At 38.0% G+C, this 22,731-nt stretch overlaps 2 protein-coding genes across 3 annotated transcripts; one reads left to right on the plus strand and one right to left on the minus strand.

Annotated features, from left to right (window-relative positions):
• Positions 1-2,088: 2,088 nt before the first annotated feature.
• On the minus strand, positions 2,089-6,101 carry LOC126626985 (ferric reduction oxidase 8, mitochondrial). Of its 2 annotated transcripts, none has more exons than XM_050296396.1 (8): positions 5,630-6,101; positions 5,267-5,360; positions 4,923-5,111; positions 4,590-4,827; positions 3,964-4,291; positions 3,615-3,873; positions 2,810-3,495; positions 2,089-2,562 (listed from the first exon to the last, which is right to left on the minus strand). In XM_050296396.1, exons 1-8 carry the CDS (start codon positions 5,784-5,786, stop codon positions 2,414-2,416), a joined length of 2,100 nt encoding a protein of 699 aa, XP_050152353.1. In that variant the 5' UTR covers positions 5,787-6,101; the 3' UTR covers positions 2,089-2,413. The 2 variants fall into 2 exon arrangements, with proteins under 2 accessions (XP_050152353.1, XP_050152352.1); XM_050296395.1 differs by having other exon boundaries at positions 2,089-2,583; positions 5,630-6,075.
• Positions 6,102-19,979: 13,878 nt separating this feature from the next.
• LOC126626850 (U-box domain-containing protein 52-like) lies at positions 19,980-21,789 on the plus strand. The gene is made up of 5 exons (XM_050296252.1): positions 19,980-20,350; positions 20,557-20,675; positions 20,774-20,886; positions 21,081-21,259; positions 21,385-21,789. The coding sequence occupies exons 1-5, from the start codon at positions 20,053-20,055 to the stop codon at positions 21,408-21,410; spliced, it is 735 nt and encodes a 244-aa protein (XP_050152209.1). The 5' UTR covers positions 19,980-20,052; the 3' UTR covers positions 21,411-21,789.
• The last annotated feature ends 942 nt before the right edge of the window (positions 21,790-22,731 follow it).

Consider the following 22,731-nt stretch of genomic DNA (forward strand, 5'->3'; position numbering starts at 1 on the left):
GATGGCTTAAATACTCCTAATCAGAGCATATAAATTCTAGGTACAGTCCAGTAAGACAAGTACTAATTATACAGTACCATAAGATGTCCTACAATTATTTTATTATGTCAGAACCGCCAAAGTCCTCTAGGCCACCAACATCAAGCTTACCTAAAACCTGGAGGGGCGCAAAACAGAAAACGTGAGTGGGCAAAAACAAATGTTTTACAAAACCATTTCATTTATCAACATTTCTAACCCCTCACTGTAAAACATGTATAATTTTTCCCAGAATCAGAGTATAAGCATATACATAAATATATATGAAATATATCAATTCAAATCACGCTTCACATAATCATATGTATGCCATGCCATGATATAACAAAGTAAGTAAGTCAAGTGAGAATAACTTCATAGAAATATAACATATTAGCCAGAACCTCTGTGGTAGTCTGTACGGCTGAATTCATAGCTCAAAAGTCAATCTAGCCGGAGTCACTACAATGACCTATACGGCACTATATTGCACAAGAGTTGGAACGAAATGAAAAGGTCTGTATGACAATACTGGGTGTAATATAATTATGCTCAATACTACTCTCACATAATAAATGGGCGATAAATCGATAGTCACCTACGAGTCGGAACCATAGTAAAGGTCTGTACGACAAGACTGTGCACCTAAATTGGATCCAATATATGCATATGGTGCGGGAGGTGACATTATAAACAGGCATGTGCCATATCTTTGGTTAAATCACAATCACCCTAGGTGCGGTTTTATGAGCTCAACGTTATTCAATCACATATCACATCATTGATAATTCACATAACCAAATATAACTCACCTGAACTTACCTGAGCATCCACAACACCACAATTATATATATAATGCATCATATACCAATTCATATACGAATTATAAATTTATATGCATGGCATTCAAGGCATAAACTCATTTAACGTATTTTCTGGGAAAATATCAAGTATATAAATATATACTGAAAACCAAAAGCCCACTCACTGATATGTCGAAGGGTCGTAGCCCCCGAGTCGCCTTTGAACGCGCTCGTCCTCGGGATAAGTCTCACCTATATGCAAATTAACTATAAAAACGTTATTTAAAGCACATAGATAAAACTAGCTAATAACTTCTCATATAATGCTCAAATGGGGTGTTTGAATATACCAATGTGATCTACACAACTCTACGAACATCCCCATATTTTTAGAAAATTTTTCCGACAATCCACGCACGGCACATCCAGATGCGCCGCCCACGCGTGGGCACGTGCCTGGCACACCCACGGCAACAGTGACGCCGTTAGGAATATTCTGTGGAATAGTAATGGAAACCGTTAAAGTTAACTGACGCCGTAGAATATTTTGTCAAAGATGACAAAATATTATGTCATCCTTAACCTCAAACCTCTGGCGACCGTCGCCGGCGCCGGAAACTGGGCAAAACTTGAAACCTTGATATCTCACTCGATATTCAACCAAATTTCATGAATTTTATGTCAAAATAAAGCTTAGAACAATTAGAACAAACCCATACCAGTTTTAGGACCTAAGTCCCAAGAGATTCGCCGGAAAACTCCTCGATATTCCGGCCAAAACCTGCAACTCGCCGTTCTCGCTATTCCGACGTCCAATTTCTTCCAACGAACCACTCCTAGCCTCGTGAGGACCTCCTTAAGCTACCTATAAGCTCCAAATTCCTTAAAACCTTCAAAATTACGTGTGCATGAACAGTGCACAAAGTCGGGGTTAGGGTTTCTCGGGTTTTCGAAGCTTTCCATTCTAAAAAATGGTACCAATGAACTCAGAAGCTTGCAAGGAACAAGAATCTTACCTTTTTGACATTGATCCGTGAAGTTTGAAAGGGTTTTGGGTGTCGTCCGTACGTGAGGGAAGGAGAGAGAGTGAGTCCGAGAGTGAGAGAGTACGGGAGAGAAGACAGAGAGAGAGATAATGTGTGTGTCTGTGGTCCACGTGGGTCACCAATCCAAAGCCACAAAAATTAACAACTAAGTCCCCAAAGTAAGTCACACACACACTACAATTTCAACGTCCAAAGATAAGACCGTCAATTTACATCTTCGATAGTAGTAATTTGGGACGGGCTATGACACCTTTTTCATCAATACCTCAAAATATGGTAATTTAGTTACAAAATTTATATTGATAAAAAAAAAATTCAAAATTTATAGAATTTGGTATTTAAACTCAAAGCTCCTTTATTTTTCTTTTACCACTTTGAATTTTATCATACCACCTTGGGTCCTTGGCACTCCAAGGTTCATAATTGTAATACAGATATTTATATATGTACATTCTCAATTTTACAACGTTAACCCTAGCGAGCAATGACAAGTGACCATTCTGAAGAGACAAATTTTTGATTTAACATCTTCAGTTTCTCTAGTAGCTAAAGTGTGAAATTGAGGGAGTGAAAGCTGAAACTGGCCTTCTGCTTCTTATTAGCACCCAACTTCTGCTGGCATTCCGTTGCCACTGATTCTTTCATACTCTCCGGTCCACACACCATCACTCCGATATCAGATCCACCCGTCTCATCTGAAAACTTTGCAAAGATATCTGCTCAAAACAAGAAAGTTGTTAAAGATGGAAAATAATTGTAGCGGTTTCTCCTTACAGACAAATCATAGTTTGACATGAGTGCGTGAACGTTTCTTTTTGTGTCTTGGATGTGTCAATTCAGTATATGTGTTTGTGTGATTTGCGTGTAATGTGGGATGACTTTTTAACCGTAACTGTAAGCAGGGTTCGTTAAAGATTATGTGAGGAAAGGAATAAAAAGTACCTTGAAATTTAGGCCTGCCTCCAAAATGGATTTCATGTTCCTCAAGAGCAGCATCACTTGCTTGTATTGAGCTTTTTTCCAAGTCTTTCCCTTGTTTTTGGAGGATTGGAGGAATCAACTTCTGTATCCTTCTCCGTCTCACAATAAGTGCAACAAAAATGCTGCATGTTATTGCTACAATGAAAGAAGATATGATAAGCAGATCTGCAATCGAAGACGGAGTCTTTTCTTTCGTTGCTTCGGAGGCCATTTTTTGTGAGGGAATAAAAATGTGGTTGAAAATGATAAGAAAGATCAGAAACAGGATGGAAGAGATTCCGGTTATGGCAGCCATCCAAACTGGGCTTTCGAGTCCATTGATCGAATAATTCAAGAACTTTGTACCAAAGTGTACCGTTTTCACTTGTGAAAACTCGTTGAGTAGTTCTCTTACTGTTGTACCATACTGCTCTTGTGTCACAAATATTTTAACTTTCAGACGGCATTTTTCAGATGGCTGGTTAAAGATTAGGGTTGAGATCGAGTTCAATAGACAAATGTCTTCGGACTTCTTCACAGCATATACAAGTTGTATTCTTGGCAGGAATTTGTGAGTGCTGGTGTTTTCAAACGAAGCAAGCTCCTGTAAGATGCTCAGAAATGGGGTTATCCCAATTCCTCCAGCAACAAGCATTAGGCTGTCATATCTGCACAAAAATTCCACATTCGTGTAAATCGAATTTTGGGGTCTAAAATTTGGTGATCAGTAAGCAATAAGTGTTTTTTAAGAAATTGACGTATCATGAAAAGTTAAATCATTGTGCACCTTAGGAAGTCCATAGAGACAGGTCCATAAGGGCCTTCCACTGCTATAGGTATGTACTTCAGCTGATCGTTTTCCGACTCTTGCCTAGTTCGGATCATATTTGAGAGAGAACTAGTCCACGATCCTTCAGATTTGATTAAAATCGACATTGTGTTCTTATCGACACTAGAGCTGGAGATAATGCTGAATGAGTGCCACTGATATTTGGATATGCTTGGTACCTTCACAAATATAACACTTGTTGGTGTATACTTGAGTCCTGCAAATTAGTCGCAAGTAAATGTTCCATATGATTACTCCAAACTTTTATGCAAAATTCTGGTTTCTGATAAAAGAATAAATATTGTACCCGGATCTTTTGGTAGAATAAGCTCGATAGCGCTGGAGGGGAAAATTTGGGCAGAAAGGATACAAGTTTCGGGTCTGGATTGTATGATTCGAAGCAGCTTGTCAAGGCCAAACAGAAAAATTCCAGGGAAAACTGTGTAGAAGTGACGATCTCCAGCATGAAACAAGAAGAACACTAGGAAAACCATATAGAGATGGTGTGTGTAGTAAAATATCTCGAACTTCTTTCTCCTTATTTGAGGAAGTGATGTGACCCAAATTACTAACCCTACGACTAGACAGATCTCCCCAGCAATGTATATCCGCCCGGTGTTCTGCCATTTCCATATCTGTTGTTGAATCAAATGAATTACACCGAAAAGATATATCAGTAAAACTCAAGAATTCAGACACCGGATTGATCAGAAAAAAAAGGCCTAGGATTTGTTGAAGAATGCAACATACTAGGCCAGAAAGTTGAACAAACTAAAACATAACATACAAATGGATGGTTCCATTGCTAACAACACCGAAGGTTTTTGGAATAAAACCCATCTACGTGGACACCAGGTGATTAAGTTAAAGGGCAATATCGGTGTTAGAAGTAGTGCGACGGTGGACTGCATCTGAAATAATGACAAGATTTACCTCCTCTTGGATATAGTGGCCGACACCCCAAATGAACAAAGTGCTTGCACCATGGAAAGTGGCAAAAAATAGCATTGCAGTGCCAAGCCATGTATGATATTTGATTGAAGCTTCAAACTGGATGCCGAGAACCCGGAATAAGGCCAGCCCTCTTAAGATAGGGAAGAGAAGAAAAGCCAGACAGGCTTCTGCTAGCAAACCGAACCGAGTTGCCACCCTTAAGTACTTGAGTTGCCATCTGATAAGATGAGACACAATCGAAGCATGAATTATGATGAAAATTCTTGCTCCTTAGTGTCGAAAAATAGAAAGTTTTCGGGTTCAGTTACTCACGAATTCAGCACTATCGATTTTGAGGGCTTCAAGTTCTTGAAATCATTAGAGATTCGAGCGTAAAAATTCCAAGCTAAGAAGAGGAGGAAGAGGAACACTGCTAGAATTTCTAGAGTGGATAAAACACCAACAAGAGCATTCACCACCAATGGATTTGAGAAACCTGCAGCAATCAATCCCCTCCCTTTTCTGCTTTATTCAAATTAAGCAGACAAGTAAAACTAAGTTAAATTGGAATCTTAAGTGATGTTATAATTTAGCGGCGATGTAGAACAATTAGCGGTCAGATTATGCAGCAGCTCGACATACAACGTTAATGACATAATAATTAACATTCTACTTACCTCCTAATTGGCTCCTTGGGCTTCCAATTCAAGTAGAGAGATCCAATAATCGCCAAAGCAATGGGAGGGAATGTATACACAGCAAAATTAAGACCTACAAGAAAATTATTTAGCAACTGTTTATCTTTCTCCCAGTGGAAATCGGATTCAGAGGTTTAATTAGCAGAAAGCTAAACCCTATTAATACAAGGGAAATGATAACCAAGATCATTTTTCTTCCTTTACACGCTCCCGTTTAATCTTATTCGTTATTTCAGTTTAACTTATTCAGTTTGATATTACTATAAATAAAGAGCGATGCGAAAGAAGAAAATAACATGTGTTCATCGTTTCTCTTATATAATTGAAATCTAAAGTACGTACCATAATATCCAAACACTGTATTTCTTGCTGCATCTTCAGCTCCCTTCCATTTTTTAGTCCATAGCTGTGTTGGTTTCAGAAGCCAAAGAGAAATCCAAGCTGCAAATATCAAAGCCATGAGTGCCTTAAGAACAAACAGAAGAGTGGACTTTGCCATTCAGTTTCAGAGGCAGCACAATTTTTTATTTTTTTTATTTTTTGATTCCACCAAATATTAAATGGATATCTTCTTTATAAAAGAAGAGAAAAAGCTTTGGCTCCACTTGGATATCTTTTTTATGCCACCACCTTCTATGTTGTTGGAAAATCCACACACTCCTGTCAGCAGTATGAGGTCCAAGATATGAATGAAACCTGCACTATTATTTATTCTTATTGGAAGCGATTTCCGCACTCCCATTTTATTTCCGGAACTCTCTTTCTTAATTATGTCGGTCGATTCTTCTTTAAATTGTTCAATTTGATGTCTAATCGCTCCCCATTAGTTTTAAAACCTATTGATATTTGATCATAGTAAGAAGGTGTAACGCGTTGAGGGTATCGTCTTGCATCGGAAATGGTAGTCTTGCATTAGAGTTTTGAAAAATGGGCATTTTGATGCATTATCAATTGACCGAGAGTTAGGTGTTCACGTTCAAACATGATATCAGACCAACTATTTGTTACAGCGAGAACACACGTACACATCATCCAATGGGACTTGACTTTTGTGAACTGCCGATGAGACATCTTGTATATCATTCATATGACACTTGTATGTCATGCATATGAGATTAAAAGGGCCATATTTTGTTAGTTAATTGATTCAAACTCTTCGGCTTTCTATTGTATTTTACTCTGAAAACAGTCCCTCTGTTATATATATATATTTGGCTATTTAGCCAAAACAATTCATGAGATTGATATAACTCATCACCTTAATTTATACGATTTAAAATCGATAGAAACAGTTCCGGAAATTATCCACCGTCAATTATTTTAGTAATTTCGTGAAAAATTTCCGTTCAAGATTTGTCTATTCGTTCCAAAAAAAGAAGGGAAAAGGAGAGAGGAAAGCAAGAGAGGAAAAGTAGAAAGGGGGGAAGAAGTCTAGCGCTAGTCAGCCCGAGGACCGCCACCATCGATCATGCGACAATGGAACGTGGGAATTATACGAGGGTACCCTTGACGATTCAATTGATATATTTTTGTCAAAATCAACTCTTCCACTCAAACTAGTGGTTTTTTTAATTTAAGGGAGATTTTTCACAAAATGACCAAAATGATTGGTGGTGGACAATATTAGTGAGCACTTCTATCGACTTTAAATTTCATATACCAAAATAAGGAGTTATGTCAATCTAAATGACCATTTTGAGTTTAAAGCCTTATATATATTGGAATTTTGGTCCAACAAGTTAAACTTGCTATCTTATAATATGTTTGTATTATCACTCTTGTCGATTGATGAGATTCTGTTTATTTTGGTGAGGCCATGACATATTTTGATGGAAAGGGAAGGTTGAGTGAACAACTTGCCCACTAGCCAACTAGTTATGTGAAATGTCACTAAAATATTCCAAATCTAACAAAGGATGTACAATATAGGATGTTCTTCCATGAATCATGATGCAATTTAATTTCTTTCCAACTAATTATTCCCACATCACTTTATATCTTTTATACATTATTTTCTTCAGAGTGGAGATGGATATTCTAACCGTTTTAGCCAGTTTAGGTGATAAATTTAATTCTTTTAAGAGGAGGACGAGAGTCGTGTTGGAAAATCAAAATATTAATATATAGGATCATTTTATTCTTTGGGTTTTAGGCATTGTTAGGATTAGGTTTTCGTTTTAGAGATCATGTTTTAGTTTATTATAAATGAGTGCATTTTTGCTCACCACTATTTAGTGTGGTGTATACTCACTACCCTATTTATCACCATTAGATGAGTTTGAATTTCGAGGTTTGTGCTTATCTACTACACGAATCTCGAAATTCAAACTCATCTAATGGTGATAAATAGGGTGGTGAGCATACACCACACTAAATGGTGGTGAACAAAAATACTTCCATTATAAAGAGTGCATTTTCGTTTTAGAATGTAATCTCTAAAGCCTCATTTGGCATGTTGTAAAGACCATCGGATAGTACTAATAATACGAAACAGGTGTTTAACAAGTTTTTCATTAAATAAACACCGAATTATTTAATCCGGCCCCACCATTTTAATACCCCTCCCACCGGCTATCCCCTCCAAAACCTTGGTATTACTAGTCGGACTCAGCCAAAGAAAAATCACGCCTACTTTTCTCTGACCTATCCCGACGTCTACTTTGCTCTTGGGCGTCGAGACCTCCGATTAACACTAAGTAGATACGAACAAAGATCCAAAGATATGAGATCGAACTATCCACACCAAGCCGATACGAATAGAGAACGAAAGGTAGTAGATCGAACCCAGGGCATCGTGACCTCTGTTCCTGGGCATGGCGACCTCCATTCTTGGGCATCACGAGCTCCGTTCCTGGGAATTGCGATTTCCGTTTCTGTTCTGACATCTATGGTGGCGGTTCGAATATCTGGGTTTGTGGCTTAATTGCCAATTGATTTTGTTGATGTGAGGGAATTAAATTCAAAATTTGGAGAGATTTCATGTGGGTAAGGTGTAATGGTTGCTGGGTTTTCAAGTATTTCTGATGTGGATTAAGGTCTCAATGGATTAGAGACCATAAGGGATACGAGGAAGCCAACGGTGGCGGAACCACTGATTGGGTTTTTTTTTTTTTGCAGTTGACAACTTTGTTATGCATCTCCAACTTGATGGCAGATGACAACTTTGTTTTTTTATTCTTGTTTTTTTATTTTAGTTAAGGGTTTTTTTATTAACACCCCATATAATAATTTAATATTAAATTGCTCATAAAATGACTATTTAAGCCTTAAAATGTTCTAAAAATTAAAAAGTAGATTATAAATACATGACAAGTTCTTTCTTTTGGAACTGGATCTCCTCCTGAGCATAGGATGAGGATCCTCCTGACCGGGGTTTTCCATAAAAGTTTGAAAACTCAATGCGAGACTCCATCACTTCAATATATATACATACAATTGCAAGACTTAAACCGTTTTGCCCTTGAGTCAGTTTGGGTGAGGCTTGTGTCATTTTGTCTTTGCTTTAATGAAAATCCATTTTGACTAAAAGAAAGATTGAAGAATTATATAGGTTACTGATATGAAAATTGAAAAGAAAACTGGAGGAAACAAGTTTGTGAAGATGAATATGCGGGTTTGATGTGGGGTGTATGTGAGGAGTTTAGGATGTGAGGGTAGCTTGGAAAAAAAATGTGAGGTGTATTAAGATATTTTTTTAATTTAAAAAATAGATGTGGGGTGTAATCAACAAAATATAGGATGCTAATAAAACAACCCTTTAGTTAATCATCAATTTTCTCTTAAAAAATAAAAGTTTGAAGTTCTCTTATTCGGTACAGTATAAATAATATGACTATTAGTCCGATACTGTATCAAACGCTCGACTAATTTAGTCAGTATTATCCGACAACAAATTATCATATCCGACTGAAATAGTAAGTACTGTCCGTGCTGCCAAACGAGGTCGACAATCTTGTTTATTCGTTTTTTCATAAATTAAATAATAATCATAGTTTGTAATTCTTTTTTTTGTTTGTTTTAGTTTCAACTAGTCGAATCTTGACCTAAGTAAAGGATTAAAAGCAAAATCTCCATCGATCGAGCTAGAAACTGTCAACAGCCACTTTAATTTGTTTGACAGGATTTTAAACCCCCGGATCACTTCCATGTACTCACATTATCTAATAATTCCTCCACCAATAATATGGTATATAAGTTAGGTTTTTTAGCCAAAATGGCTCATGAGATTTGCATAACACATAACTTTGGTCTCTGAGATTGAAAATCAATAGAAATTGTCCCTGAGATTGTCCACCATCCATTATTTTGGTCATTCCGTTAAAAACTCAGTTAAGTGTCATGGAGCTCTTGGCCGGAAGTTTAGGCAATTTTCAAAGTTTCATAATTCAATCATTTCTTAACCAAGTTTAACCTATAATATATCAAAATAAAGATAGAAAAATGTAGAATAAGATTATACATATTTGAAAGCCCAATGGTTGCCGAAGATGACCGGAAAATAGCCTGAAATGTGACTGGTTAGCGGGAAAACTGGAAAACTCGTTGGAAACTAGGAAAACTTTAAACGTTCATAACTTCTTCAATACTCAACGAAATCGAGTGATTCAAAAGTAAAAATCATACTTCTCGACGAGAAAAAGAGAATGGAACCTTTCTTAATGGCTAATTCGCAGTGGTTTTTCTGGAAAACAGCTAGAAAATGGCTAACTAGAGACAAAGACAGCCAATTTCGAGCATTTTTCCGGCCAAACCATGGAGAGTTAGCCGTCAAGAAATGTATCATTCTCTTAGTCTCGTCCAGAAATATGATTTTTGTTTTTGAATCACTCGATTTCGTTAAGTATTGAAGAAGTTATGAATGTTGTTTACCCAGTTTCCGGTGAGTTTTCTAGTTTTCCCGCGGACCAGTCACCTTTCAGGCTATTTTCCGGCCATCTTTGGCAACCATTGGGCTTCCAAATAGGTATAATCTTGTTCTACACTTTTCTATCTTAATTTTGATATATTATGGGTCAAATTTGGTTAAGAAACAATTGAGTTACGAAGCTTTGAAAATTGCCCAAACTTCCGGCCAAGAACTCTGGGACACTTAACGGAGTTTTTAACGGAATGACCAAAATAATGGATGATGGACAATCTCAGGGACCATTTCTATTGATTTTCAATCTCAATGACCAAAGTTATATATTATGCAAATCTCAGAGATTATTTTGGTTAAAAAGCCTATAAGTTATGATATCCAAAGCATAACATCCTGGGCGTGTGTGCTCATGATTGGTGCAATTTTACCAAACAGATAACTAAATGAAAAATGGTGGTGTTTGTCTAAAAGAAAATGATGATGAAAGAGCACGACATGCACTATATGTTCATTTCAATTTTATGTACCGTGGACAAAGTTTTGGGCATCATATCAACTTGATTGATGTAATGGTCAAGTGATAATTTGGTAGTGGATTTTAGATAGTCAATAAAAACTTTATATGTTTAAAGACGAACTGTAACGTGTGTATAAGAAACTTAGCTAGGGAGGATGTGCTTCTTTTATGCATTTGCGTTTTTTTTTTTTTTTTTTTTTTTTTTTTTTTGAACAAATCGATATTATCTACACTAAGGGAAGGGGGGTGGGCTTAACCTCACAATGGGCTAGCATAAATTGGTTCAAAAGTCGCATTTGGCGAGAGTTGAACCTAAGACCTCTCACTAATCAGTGAGGAAGAATACCACTAGACTGTAGTACTAGTGGCTTATGCATTTGCGTTTTAAATCACTTTTTCCGTATATTTAAATTAATTAAGGTTTGGCTTCATGTTCTTAGGAATAAGATCCTCTTAGGATCCCTTACATTCAGATCCTTCAATTCTATCTGTTCAATTGAAAATCAAACGGTCAAGAATTAATTCTTTGTTCATCTTTACCTTCTCCTGTTCATTTTCTTCTATCTTTACCTTCTCATGTTCATCTTCTTCCATCTTCTTTTCTATTCACCTCTTGTTTATCTTCTTCCCTCTTCCCCATCTCTCTTTCTCTCCAACTTTAGAATCAAAAGATTTGAAAGATCCGAATGAAAGGGATATGAAGAGAATCCTAGTCCATATCCACGGTAAGAGTTAAGATTGTCCATGGTAAGTGAAAAAGACTTTAATGCATGTCAAAGTAACGCATGTTAAAGTAAGGCATGTCAAATTGTACCTCAAGAGTCAATATATGCCAAAGTGGACCTAAATATATGTCAATGACAACATTGAACTTTTTTTTTTTGAACAAATGGGGGGCAACATTGAACATTTTAAAATGAATATTAACACGTCTAAAACTAGACTTCTTGTCAATTTCTACAACTATGTACCACGTCATTCGTGTAAAATTTTTTAAATAAATATTAAACTCTTGTATCTTGTTCTCGCCTGATCTTACGCTAATTCCTATAATGAGAGAGTTAACCTAATCATGCAGTCTACCCAAATTTTCTTCTTCATTTTCAAGTGTATCTAGAGTGGGATGAACAGTTTGGTGGAGTTTGAAAAGCACCCAAGCCAGTCCCGGGTCTCTGGACAACAACTTATGTTTTCTTGTATCAAAGGCTTTTTCCCCTTGTTTTTATTCTCTAGTTAACAGGCCCAGGAAAAATTAAATGTTATTTTTATTGAATTAAGTTCCTAAAACTGCCTAATTTTTAATGCCAGTCTAAATTGATTTCAACTTTTTCAAACATTCTAAATAAATACCTAACCTATTGAAAATGTTACATCCGTTAAGCCCTAGTCAAATCTATTAAATTGAGTAGGGCTTACTCTATCTCCAAATCAATAGAATGTCAAGGAAGCTTAACCTCCACCAACTAACGGTCCCCACCACCCCTATGATGCCATCACCTCCAAACCCTACATATAACCACCAACTCCACCCTACAAGGCTACAACTCAAGCTGCCAACATTGAGAAAAAGGTCATGGAGGTTGATGGTATGGACTACCATGATGTGCTCACCATCATCTTCACCGCTCACAAAGAAGAACCGGAAGCTTACGAGCTAAAAATTAGCGAATGAGGAAATCATATGAGCAGAAACAAGCTTCATGAAACCCTATTTGAATTATTAACCCTATTCTTTGAAATTCAGATTATGAGGCAACTAATACTAACGTTGATCATGATATACCCAATTGGTGGGTTTTGAATATTATCTCTGTATAAAAAATTAATTGGGGCTTAGCAGGTGGACATTTTCAATGGGTTGTGACCGATTTGGAATGACACTAAAAGGTTGAAAGGTTTTAGATACCAAATTCTTTTTTATTTGACTTGTTTATTTAAAGAACTTCTAGTCCCCATCCAAAGTTCAAGGTTTTGAATTTACAATAAACTATGAGTTATGCTATTGAAACATTCTTTTTCTCGTGTGAGAAGCGCTTTTAAATGATTGAAAGCGCTTTTAAAGAAAACTATTTTGGGTTCCAAAAGCACTTGAAGAGTTTCCTCCAAGAAGCATTTGCTTTTTTAGGATTAACTTGCATTTTTACTAGGATTGGTTTTAAAAATATTTTCTCTAAAACCGCTTTCAGTTATTTAAAAATACTTCCCAAACAAGCCATTTATCTTTCACACACATCTTTCAATCTTTAGCTGTCAAATCGAATGAATTGAAAATAATCAAATAACAAATTAACAAAATGTATGTTATAAAAAGAGGTGTAGATAGCACCACTATAAAGATTGGTCTTAGATTGGAAATCCTAATGCAAACTTATTTAAATCCTTGATAGCAGCATAAGAACAAAGTCCATTTGTTGCTGCAGTTGTAACTAAAATAACTTCTAGCTTCCAAATTCTGATTCATCAATGACATAATATAGTTAAACTAATGTTGCCAAAACCTTGGTGGCATCCTATGACTAGGAAAGGTGTGTAAATCATTATAAATATGTTTGTTTGTACCATACTTAGGATCTCCATATTTAGACCTTGTATAAATACTCGGGAGACTCAAATGTAATTATGTAATGAATGAAGGGGCAAATATGTAATAAGTGAAGAGTCATTCTTCTATAAAATGACTCCTCACTCTCCTCATTATGAGAGGCTAAGTCTTAGGCCATGGGAAGAGAGCACACAGAAAATAGGCTAGAGAGCACACTGCCTCTAGCCTTCTTGTATATTCACCATTCAGAGTGAAACAATATCAACATCAGTGTGGACGTAGCCCAAACATTGGGGTGAACCACGATACATCTTGTGTTCTTCACTTTCTTGCAGATTCACGGTCGGATTTACGTTGTTCCAATACCCCTCCGGTTTTGTGCATCAACATTTGACACCGTCATGGGAAACGACACGAAAAGCTGTGTCGGTTCTATTTCATTTTTCCATCTCACCACCGTGAAAACTTCACAACCTCCACCGTGAATTTGCAGAAATTGAAAAACCAAACACCTGCACGGTCACTGCAAAACCCATGTCTTCCGCTTCAGCTCCTGGTCACGGCAGCATCAATGGAAACACAGTCACATTCCTTCCCTCTCTCTCCTTTCACTAACCCACACAGAGACAGCGTAGAGCAACAACAGCTGCGGATAAGCCAACCATGGCTTCACTAAGCAGCAGGACTCCAATCCTCCTCACTATCACTCCCCATTTCAATCTCTCACTGGTCAAGCTTTTTCCCATATTTTCAATTCCCCCAGATTTCCCCTAATTAAATATCTCACTCTCACTCTCTCTCTCAACGCAATTTCAGAACCCTATTCTCTCAAAAATCTCGGAAAGTTCGAAGCTTTATCTCACTCTCAAAACTCCATTGTTGGAATTTCATAGCTGTTGAGGCAGAGGATTGAGGGTTTTCGCGGTTTCCCGGAAATGGCGTCGCTTTGAGCTCCAGAATTTTCGTTGCCGTAATATGTGCCCAGAAGCTCATCATTGCAGAACCACATTGGGGGAGAATCCCATTCTAATCAAACCCCGGAGGCTGCCTTTTCTCACCTAAATGTGTCAGCTTTCAGCCGCCAGCAGCCGCGGATTTCCTGCATTGACGGCAGTGATTACAGTAATGGGCCGGCGCTGAACTACCCATTAAGCGATCACAGATTTAGCAGCGGAAATTCGATGCCTTTTTGCGGCGGCGAGTCGTTACAGAGTCGTCTGAACTCACAGAACGGCAGGGGTGGGGATTTAGGGAATTTTGGTCTTGGAAATTGCTAGGTGGGAAATGTCTCGAATGGCTTTGTTCCCAATCAAGATTGCTGGGTGCATTCTGACATTGCTGGGTTTCAAGAACCTCTGGATCACCTGTCGTTGGCTGATTTGCTCAGAAATATCGCTGCTTTGGCCAAACAGTAGCACGATCGTTGATTTTTGTAGAAAACAATGGAGGATGCACTAAACAGGGATGTGATTGATTTAATATTCTTGGATGCACCTTTTCTCCTCATCCTCCGACCCCTCAGAGCCTGACTCAGGGTAGATACGTCAACCCATGGCGGCGCTGTAGCGTCCTACTTCCCCCTCTTCCATATCAACAACGTGTCCCGACCTCGTTCCTCTGCTTCCTAAATTCAGAAAGCAACGGCCGCGAAATAACTGGATCCATTACTCCTCCCCTGCTCAGCTCCAGCTCCGATGCCATCCTCACCGTCTGTTTCACTGGAAAGACTTTGGAGGAGCACTATGTTTCCAAGCTACAGTTTATCTGGCCTTAGGTTTCATGCATGTCTGGATTTCCTGTGAGGGGCAAGCACTGACCAATGATCAAACTCCAAGGGGTGCAGTCATGTGCTCAGATGTCGAAAAAGCAGAAAGTGAAAAGAAAAAAGCAAAAGCAAGTCTGTAGGTGAGTATGTCTGGAAATGGAGTGGGAAACAAAAGCAGAACGCAGAAAGAAAAGCAGAAAGAAAAGTAGAAAGTAAAAGCAGAAAGTAAAAGTAGAAAGCAAAAGCAGAAAGTAAAAGAAGATAAAAACAAGCAGACATAATTGCGGTTGTGATGACATGTAGAAAAGGGAATTATGGGTGTGACCCATTGAGCAGAGGGTCGGATTTATTTTTGAATGATGTAATTTATTTTTCTTATCTTTCGGAGACATCTGTATAACCCCATCAGAGGGTAATAAAAAAAAAACGGCAAGCCCAAAATAATGGGCTGGAATGTTATGTGAAAGGCGAAGACCCATATGCCCAAAAGAGTCAGCCCTCTATTATCACCAACCAGGTGATCAAAAGTACGTCCAGTACTACAAAAAATTATTCGGCAGCCTGCCGCTATTATCACCAATCAGGTGATCAAAAGTACGTCTAGTACTCCAAAATTATTCGATAGTCTGCCGCTATTATCACCAACCAGGTGATCAAAAGTACGTCCAGTACTCCAAAATTATTCGGCAGCCTGCCGCTATTATCACCAACCAGGTGATCAAAAGTACGTCCAGTACTACAAAAAATTATTCGACAGTCTACCGCTATGATCACCAACTAGGTGATCAAAAGTACGTCCAGTACTCCAAAATTATACATGACCATCACTCATGTCAATCATACATAAACATTCATGAGCATCACTCATGTCAACATTCATGAGCATCACTCATGTCAATCAACATAAACATTCATGAGCATAACTCATGTCAATCAGCTTCGAAAGCTTTATTTACAGAGCTCCAGCTTCGAGAGCTCCAGCTTTAAAAGTTTCATTTACAGAGCTCCAGCTTCAAAGCTTCACTTTAAAAGCTTCACCTACAAAGCTTCATTGCATGGTATACAAAGATCGCCTCTGAACAACTGCCACTTCGGCCCATACTTGGATTGAATTTGAAGTCTCCAGCCAACAGCCTCTATTGACTAAAAACTTAGGGGACTACACTATGTACCATATATTGGGTTTCTACAACTGGGCCTCATGAGAAATACTTGGGGGACTTAGTCCATTATTTATGTACTGATGAGCGAACCCTTATTTAATAAAAGGAACCCCCTCACTTTCATTAGAGAGCACCAATTATTCATGTATTGAGGAACGAACCCTTATTCTATAAAAGGGACTCCCTCACCATCATTAGGGAACATCGCCGCCTACTGAGCAACTGTCTCGCTGTGAGCATCAACTCTAGCCCATCATTTATGTATTGAGGATCGAGTCCTTATTTTATAAAAGGGACTCCTTCACCTTCAAACGCCACAAGCCGAGCCAACCAAGGCAACATAAGCCACAAGCCGAGCAGCCTCGCAACATGTGCTACTTTTAATTGAGCATCATTTCAAATTAAGCACCGCCTCATATCGAGTATCAGTTCTAGACGACATCTAGTTACTTCGGCCCACACATGGACTGAATTTCAAGTCTCCAGCTAAAAGACTCTCTTGACTGAAGACTTGGGGGACTACTGTTTGTACCATACTTAGGGCCTCCGTATTTAGACCTCGTATAAATACTCGGGGGACTCAAATATAATTATGTAATGAATGAAGGGGCAAATATGTAATAAGTGAGGAGTCATTCTTTTATAAAATGACTCCTCACTCTCCTCATTAGGAGAGGCTAAGTCTTAGGTCATGGGAAGAGAGCACACAGAAAACAGGCTAGAGAGCACACTGCCTCTAGCCTTCTTGTATATTCACCATTCAGAGTGAAACAATATCAACATCAGTGTGGACGTAGCCCAAACATTGGGGTGAACCACGAAACATCTTGTGTTATTTACTTTCTTGCAGATTCACGGTCGGATTTACGTTGTTCCAAGACCCCTCCGGTTTTGTGCATCAATAATGTTAAACTTCATTTTGTAATGCAGCAAAGTAAGGGTAAACAATGTCATTCTTTGTTTTTTAAGTAAATGTTGTCTGTAAACTTTTCTCTTCATGTGAAAGTTCATTCTCTCTTCTTAAGAGTCTTTTCCACCATCTGTGTGTGAGTGATTCCCTCATCGATTAAAATCGTTGCCGACGGGCCTCGCTGTGGCGGGGGTCGGTGGAAAGGTTTTTGTTTTTCAGTTTTTTTGTTACTGTTCCTCCCAGTTCTTCCTGATATACCCAAAATGTCTCTACCCAACGCCTGTCTTCCCCACAGACTTTCAACTCGATCTACAATCAGATTTCAAAGCACATGGTTGTGATCTTTTGAGAGGGTGCGTAGAACTCTGGTGGACTCATCGTCTCAGGTGTTTAACACACCACCTCATTCTCTTTCTCTCTGTCTACCTTCGTTGGCAGTGTCGTTCGGGGTGTTCCCACAGACTTCTTCCACTTTCTGGCTGAGATTGGGGCGATCGGTACAACTTCCGTGGCTGGGTTCTGCAGAGCTGCTTGATTGGATTTGGCGTTGGCTGAAGGATTTCTTCTGGGTTAATCCGGTAAACTTTGAAAGCGGTGGATGCTGAGGTCTTGAAGCTTCCTTTGTTTTGTTTGTAGGGCTGGGCTCTTTTTTGAGCTTTGGTGGGTTTGTTAAGAGGCCCATTTGTGTGTATGTATCTAGTTTGTATGTGGGCCTCTGTTTGTAATCTAAAGTTTGGAATAAAATTGTCTCATTTCTTCAGAAAGGTTCTTCCAAAAGAAAGAAAAAGTAAATGTTGTCTGTACAGTGGTTTACCCTCCGAAACTACTAAGCATTTGTCAATTTTATATCTTCAAAGACCTATTGAAGGGTTTATGTTGAGGCATCTATGCCGAAGTACATGAATTTCTCTCCAATCAAGAGACCAATCATAACGTGAATGTGTCAAAACCAGAACAAAGCTCCTATATAAGGTCCCACATTAAACACGAACGAAAACAAGGGACTCTCCTCAACTATAAAAAGACATCATTCTGACACAATTGATCTTTGATGATCTCATTCTACTTAACCCATTATTAGAACTCACTAATAATTATTATGCTTAAATCTTTGTATCATGTGATCTCTACATTTATTAATGAGAACTCTTATCCTCGTGGACGTAGGCAAAATTAGGGTGAACCATCTACATCTTGTGTATGCTTCCCTATCTCTCTCTCTTTATATCTTACCTTCACTGAGTGACCAAAGCAACCTTACAAAAACCACGCCTTGACACTTTACGCTTTTTCAAAATCAACCTGATATTGTGCATCAACAAATGTCATACCGAGTACATTTACTGATTGTATTACTATATGGAGTGCATTGCTCCCACTGAACCACTCATATAATCAGGTTGCATATTTCCCAAGGAGTGTGTCTAAAAACCTGGGACATGTTTATGATTGTTTAAGTTACTAAATTATTAGCACTTGTACATATTTTACAGTTAAGGTCAAGTAAAAACTTGATGTGGCCGCATTTGGTGGTATCTTTTGAGATTTTATGGGTAATTCTCTTGGTTGTTTTGCGGGTTCAATAGGCTTGGCCTTTTCTTTGGATACTGAACTACGTACTGTTATTCATGTTGTATCTTTAGCTTGGGATAAAGGTTGGCATTCCTTATGGATTGATTGTGACTCCTCATTGGTTGTTCATATTCTTTCTTCATCCTCACCTTCCTTGACATCTATCCCTTGAAGGCTTTTGGTTAGTTGGCATAACCATCGAGTTTTACTATCCTCCATGCAGATTCAGATTTCTCATATTTTTAGAGACGGTAATCAAGTTGCTGATTGTTTGGTCAATTATGGTGTTATCACCCCGGTGTCCATTGGTGGGATTCATGCCCTCCTTGTGCTGCAGCTGCTTATTCTCACAACCTTTCTAAGCTTCCTTGTTATAGGTTTTGCTGAAAGAGGTATTGAATTGTTGTTATGAATTATTTAATGGTCTGGGTTTGGCCTCATGTCCCCCTTGACATATTGTATTTTTCTTGTTTATCAATAAATTCTCCTTAAAGTCACTTCCCATGATAGCAATGCTGGAATGAGACGGACTTTGCGGCCAAATTATTAAAAAAAAAAAGAGTAAAAATAAATCATGCTAGACAATTACAGACTTTGGCTGTTGAGTAAGATTTTTTTGACCGAAAAGGAACACGAAGTTTGTACACCAAATCTGTTTGTATGCGTGCAAATGTGTGTGAAAATTCATGTCCAGACAGAGTCGTGAAAACGTAGGCATTAAACACTCTGCAACAATTTCCTACCTCTATGGCGTTATGAATGAATGGAAAGGAATATATGGCCGGCTTCTTCTGTGTTGTTCTAGTAAAGATCAAACACTACTAGTGCTTTATTTTCTTTGCCTAACTCTATAGGGGTTATCAAATTCAACTTTTGTTTTTAAACATGATCCACACATGCTAGACAAAGAGGTGATAATTTGCGACCCGTACACGACATAGATATAAGATTAATAATTAATATTATTCGATTAATATTATATTGATAAATTTATAACTTTAAAAAAAAATTATGACGAATAGTGTGAGAGTTTTTGTAATATTATATTATGATTTTTATATTGTTTTGTATTTTATAAACTTATATTTTGCACGTTAATCAGCTTATAAGTTAAATGAACACGACATAAAATAAATAAATAAACTAGAAAAGGAGGCATTGCCCTTTTCCCCAAATGCAAGGTTGATCAATACCGAACCTACATCAATGGAGGAGAAAAGGACCAAAAAGTTGGATTTCTTTTGCACCAATTGGCACCTAATTAAGCAACGACTCTTTGACAAAATGGAATCTCTCCTTCTGTTCCCTTTTCTATTGGTGCCTTGATAGCAACGACATTTTCACTATAAAACTGCCTCGTTTCTGGCATTTAATCTTGTTCTTTTCGCTTCCTATCATCTCATTGTTTTCAACTTGGTGTTCACCGTACGTCTCGATGGAAGACGAAGATTATGTTCCGATGGAAGCCAAGGATTTTTACAAGATTTACGTTAAGGCAGGCGCGTTGTCGCCCGAGATTGTGAAGAATCCGGAGATACAAGAAGAGGATAGCGAGAGTCCTAATTTCACAGAAAGTACTAGCAAACATGTAGTCGTCAACGATGTTTATGTTGCTGTTGGCAAAGATGACACAGATGTTCTGAAATGGACGCTTGAGAATGCTGCTTCCTCCGGTAGTACTCGAGTTTTTCTTGTCCATGTCTTCCCTCCGGTCACCCACGTCCCCACACCCGGTAACACCAGTTCACCTGTTAATGTTTTTATTGTCCATGTCTGTCCATGCAGTCTATTATGTTTATGGGATTCTGATCAAACGCATCAAATATCTTTTTTTCGGGTTCGGATATGTGATCAAACCACCATGTATACATCAAATTGTTTTTCCTGATCACCAATCCTAAGTAATGTCTCACATTTTCCTGTCGTCAAATGTTGATAGTTGGAAGGTTAGCAAGGAGCCAATTAAACGACGATCAAGTGCGATTATATGTTAAAGAAGAGAGTAACAAGAGGAGTAACCTCATGCAGAAATACGTGAACTTGTGCAATGATGCCAAGGTGTGGATTTACTCCGCCCCGCGTAGTTCATGTTTTCAAACAGCAGGATTCCATATAATTGGTGATGATGAAAACTTCTGCTTTCAATGCAATTGCAGGTAACTGCGGAAACAATACTCCTCGAGAGCAATTGCACAGAAAAATCAATTGTTGAACTTATTCCTGTTCTTAGCATTACTCACCTTGTCATAGGAACAAAAAGGCATTCAAGGTGCGTAGCAGCGTAGGCCAGTTATTTATTTTTCCCGGCATGAATTTATCATAAAGACAAGACTCATGTGGGAATCATCTTTATTAGTAGGTCTCATATGAGAGATGCGATCAACAATGTGTTCAGTAAGTATATTACATCCAAAGCAGTGTGAATTAGGCATTCAATTAACGGGGTTAAATTATGTTGTGTAGGCCAGCGAGAAAACAATTGTTGTTAGGGGAATTTGTCAAGAACAATGCACCGGACTTTTGTGAGGTTAGCATCGTTCATAAAGGCAATAAGGTGGAGGTCAATCATCAAGTAGATGGTCCAACAACGCCAGAAAATACTCGTCACTTTGAAAAAACCCTTCTCTTTTCATGCTTTCCAGGCAAGTTCAATTCAGAAATCTACTACTTTTACATATACAGGCTACACATATATTGCCATCAGGTTTTGCAGTACTAGTATCCGAAATGAATCTCTCGTTCACTCTCAACTTTTTCGGATGGACAGTTCGCGGGAAGGCCAAGATTTCTTAATATCAACCGCAAAAAGCTGTGACAGAGATGAAACAAACTCAGCTATGCATTATGGACAATGGGAAGACTCCATACTCAAGAGAAGATGAAGTGGAAAACTCGAAAGCTAGCCAGCTGAAAATGCACTGCTGGTATTGTCATGTTAGTCTACAATAATTCTAGTCTCATACACAGTAATGAGATGAGCTCGGAATTAGAGTTAAGAACGCAAAACGATTGAAGATTGAAAATTGAAGAAAAACAACGGAGGATGTTCAAATTTATAACTGAAACCAAACATTATTTTATGATGTAGAGATTATGTAAGAGTGAAATGAGTTCACATCTTCTATTTAAATTTCTAATATTGCTTTGTTGATATATTCATATAAATTGTCCACGATGTGTTCTCATGTTTCTGAAAATGTCGTATTACAACTCCGAATGGCTTCCAGCTGCTAAATAATTAAAAGAAACAGCAGGCAGCCCAAGAACGACATGGCAACAAGCCATGGATGGAGAAAGAACGCCTGTTAGTCAGATACAAAAGAGGACATTATGCAGAAAAGGACAGGAGGAAATATACAATAAAAAGAAGCACATAAGGAGAACAAGAAGAAAAAGCTAAAACTCACACCAGTGGTGGATCCAACATAGCGGAAAAATTGCCTCAGATGAATCGTGGTCATCCGGCTGGTGGTAAACCACTTCGTGCACAAGGGTTGCCTTGCAGTGACCATGTTTTCTCCGAGTCATTTTAACCAGGTTTATGTGACATGTTATTTTCTTTCATTGCCTTAGACTTGGGCTAACTGTTTTCGGTGCGTTGAAACTAAAATATAAAATCACATCATACCATGTTGTGAATTAATCGCAACCCCGAACCAATAAAAGTTGAAGTTTGTATTATAAAATTAATTGACAATATGAGAAGTAGCTAAACTACTCACAAGCATATGCAAATGGGGAAGATGAACAAGAAATTGCTAATCCCAACCTTTCACACGGTAATTGTAGTGAGGCGTATAGTGAAAGCGAGTCGGGTTTAGTCTCATTAAAGCTAATTCTAAGGGCTGATTTAGTATAGTGAAAGCGAATCGGGTTTAATCTCATTAAAGCGAGTCGGGTTGTAAGAATAAGCTCATTTGTACTGTTTCACGTTTTCAGTTTTTTTTTATCCAAAACTATAAAAATAAGTTGTTTTTAAATGTTTACCAAACATTTTTTTAGGATAAATTACATAGTAGCCCCTCAGGTTTGAGGTCTATTGCAATCTTATACAACATCTTTAAAACATTTCACTTTCATACCTCAAGTACTATTTTATTTCAATTTCATACAA

Source organism: Malus sylvestris, chromosome 6 (genome assembly GCF_916048215.2).
Source record: "Malus sylvestris chromosome 6, drMalSylv7.2, whole genome shotgun sequence".
NCBI lineage: Eukaryota > Viridiplantae > Streptophyta > Magnoliopsida > Rosales > Rosaceae > Malus > Malus sylvestris.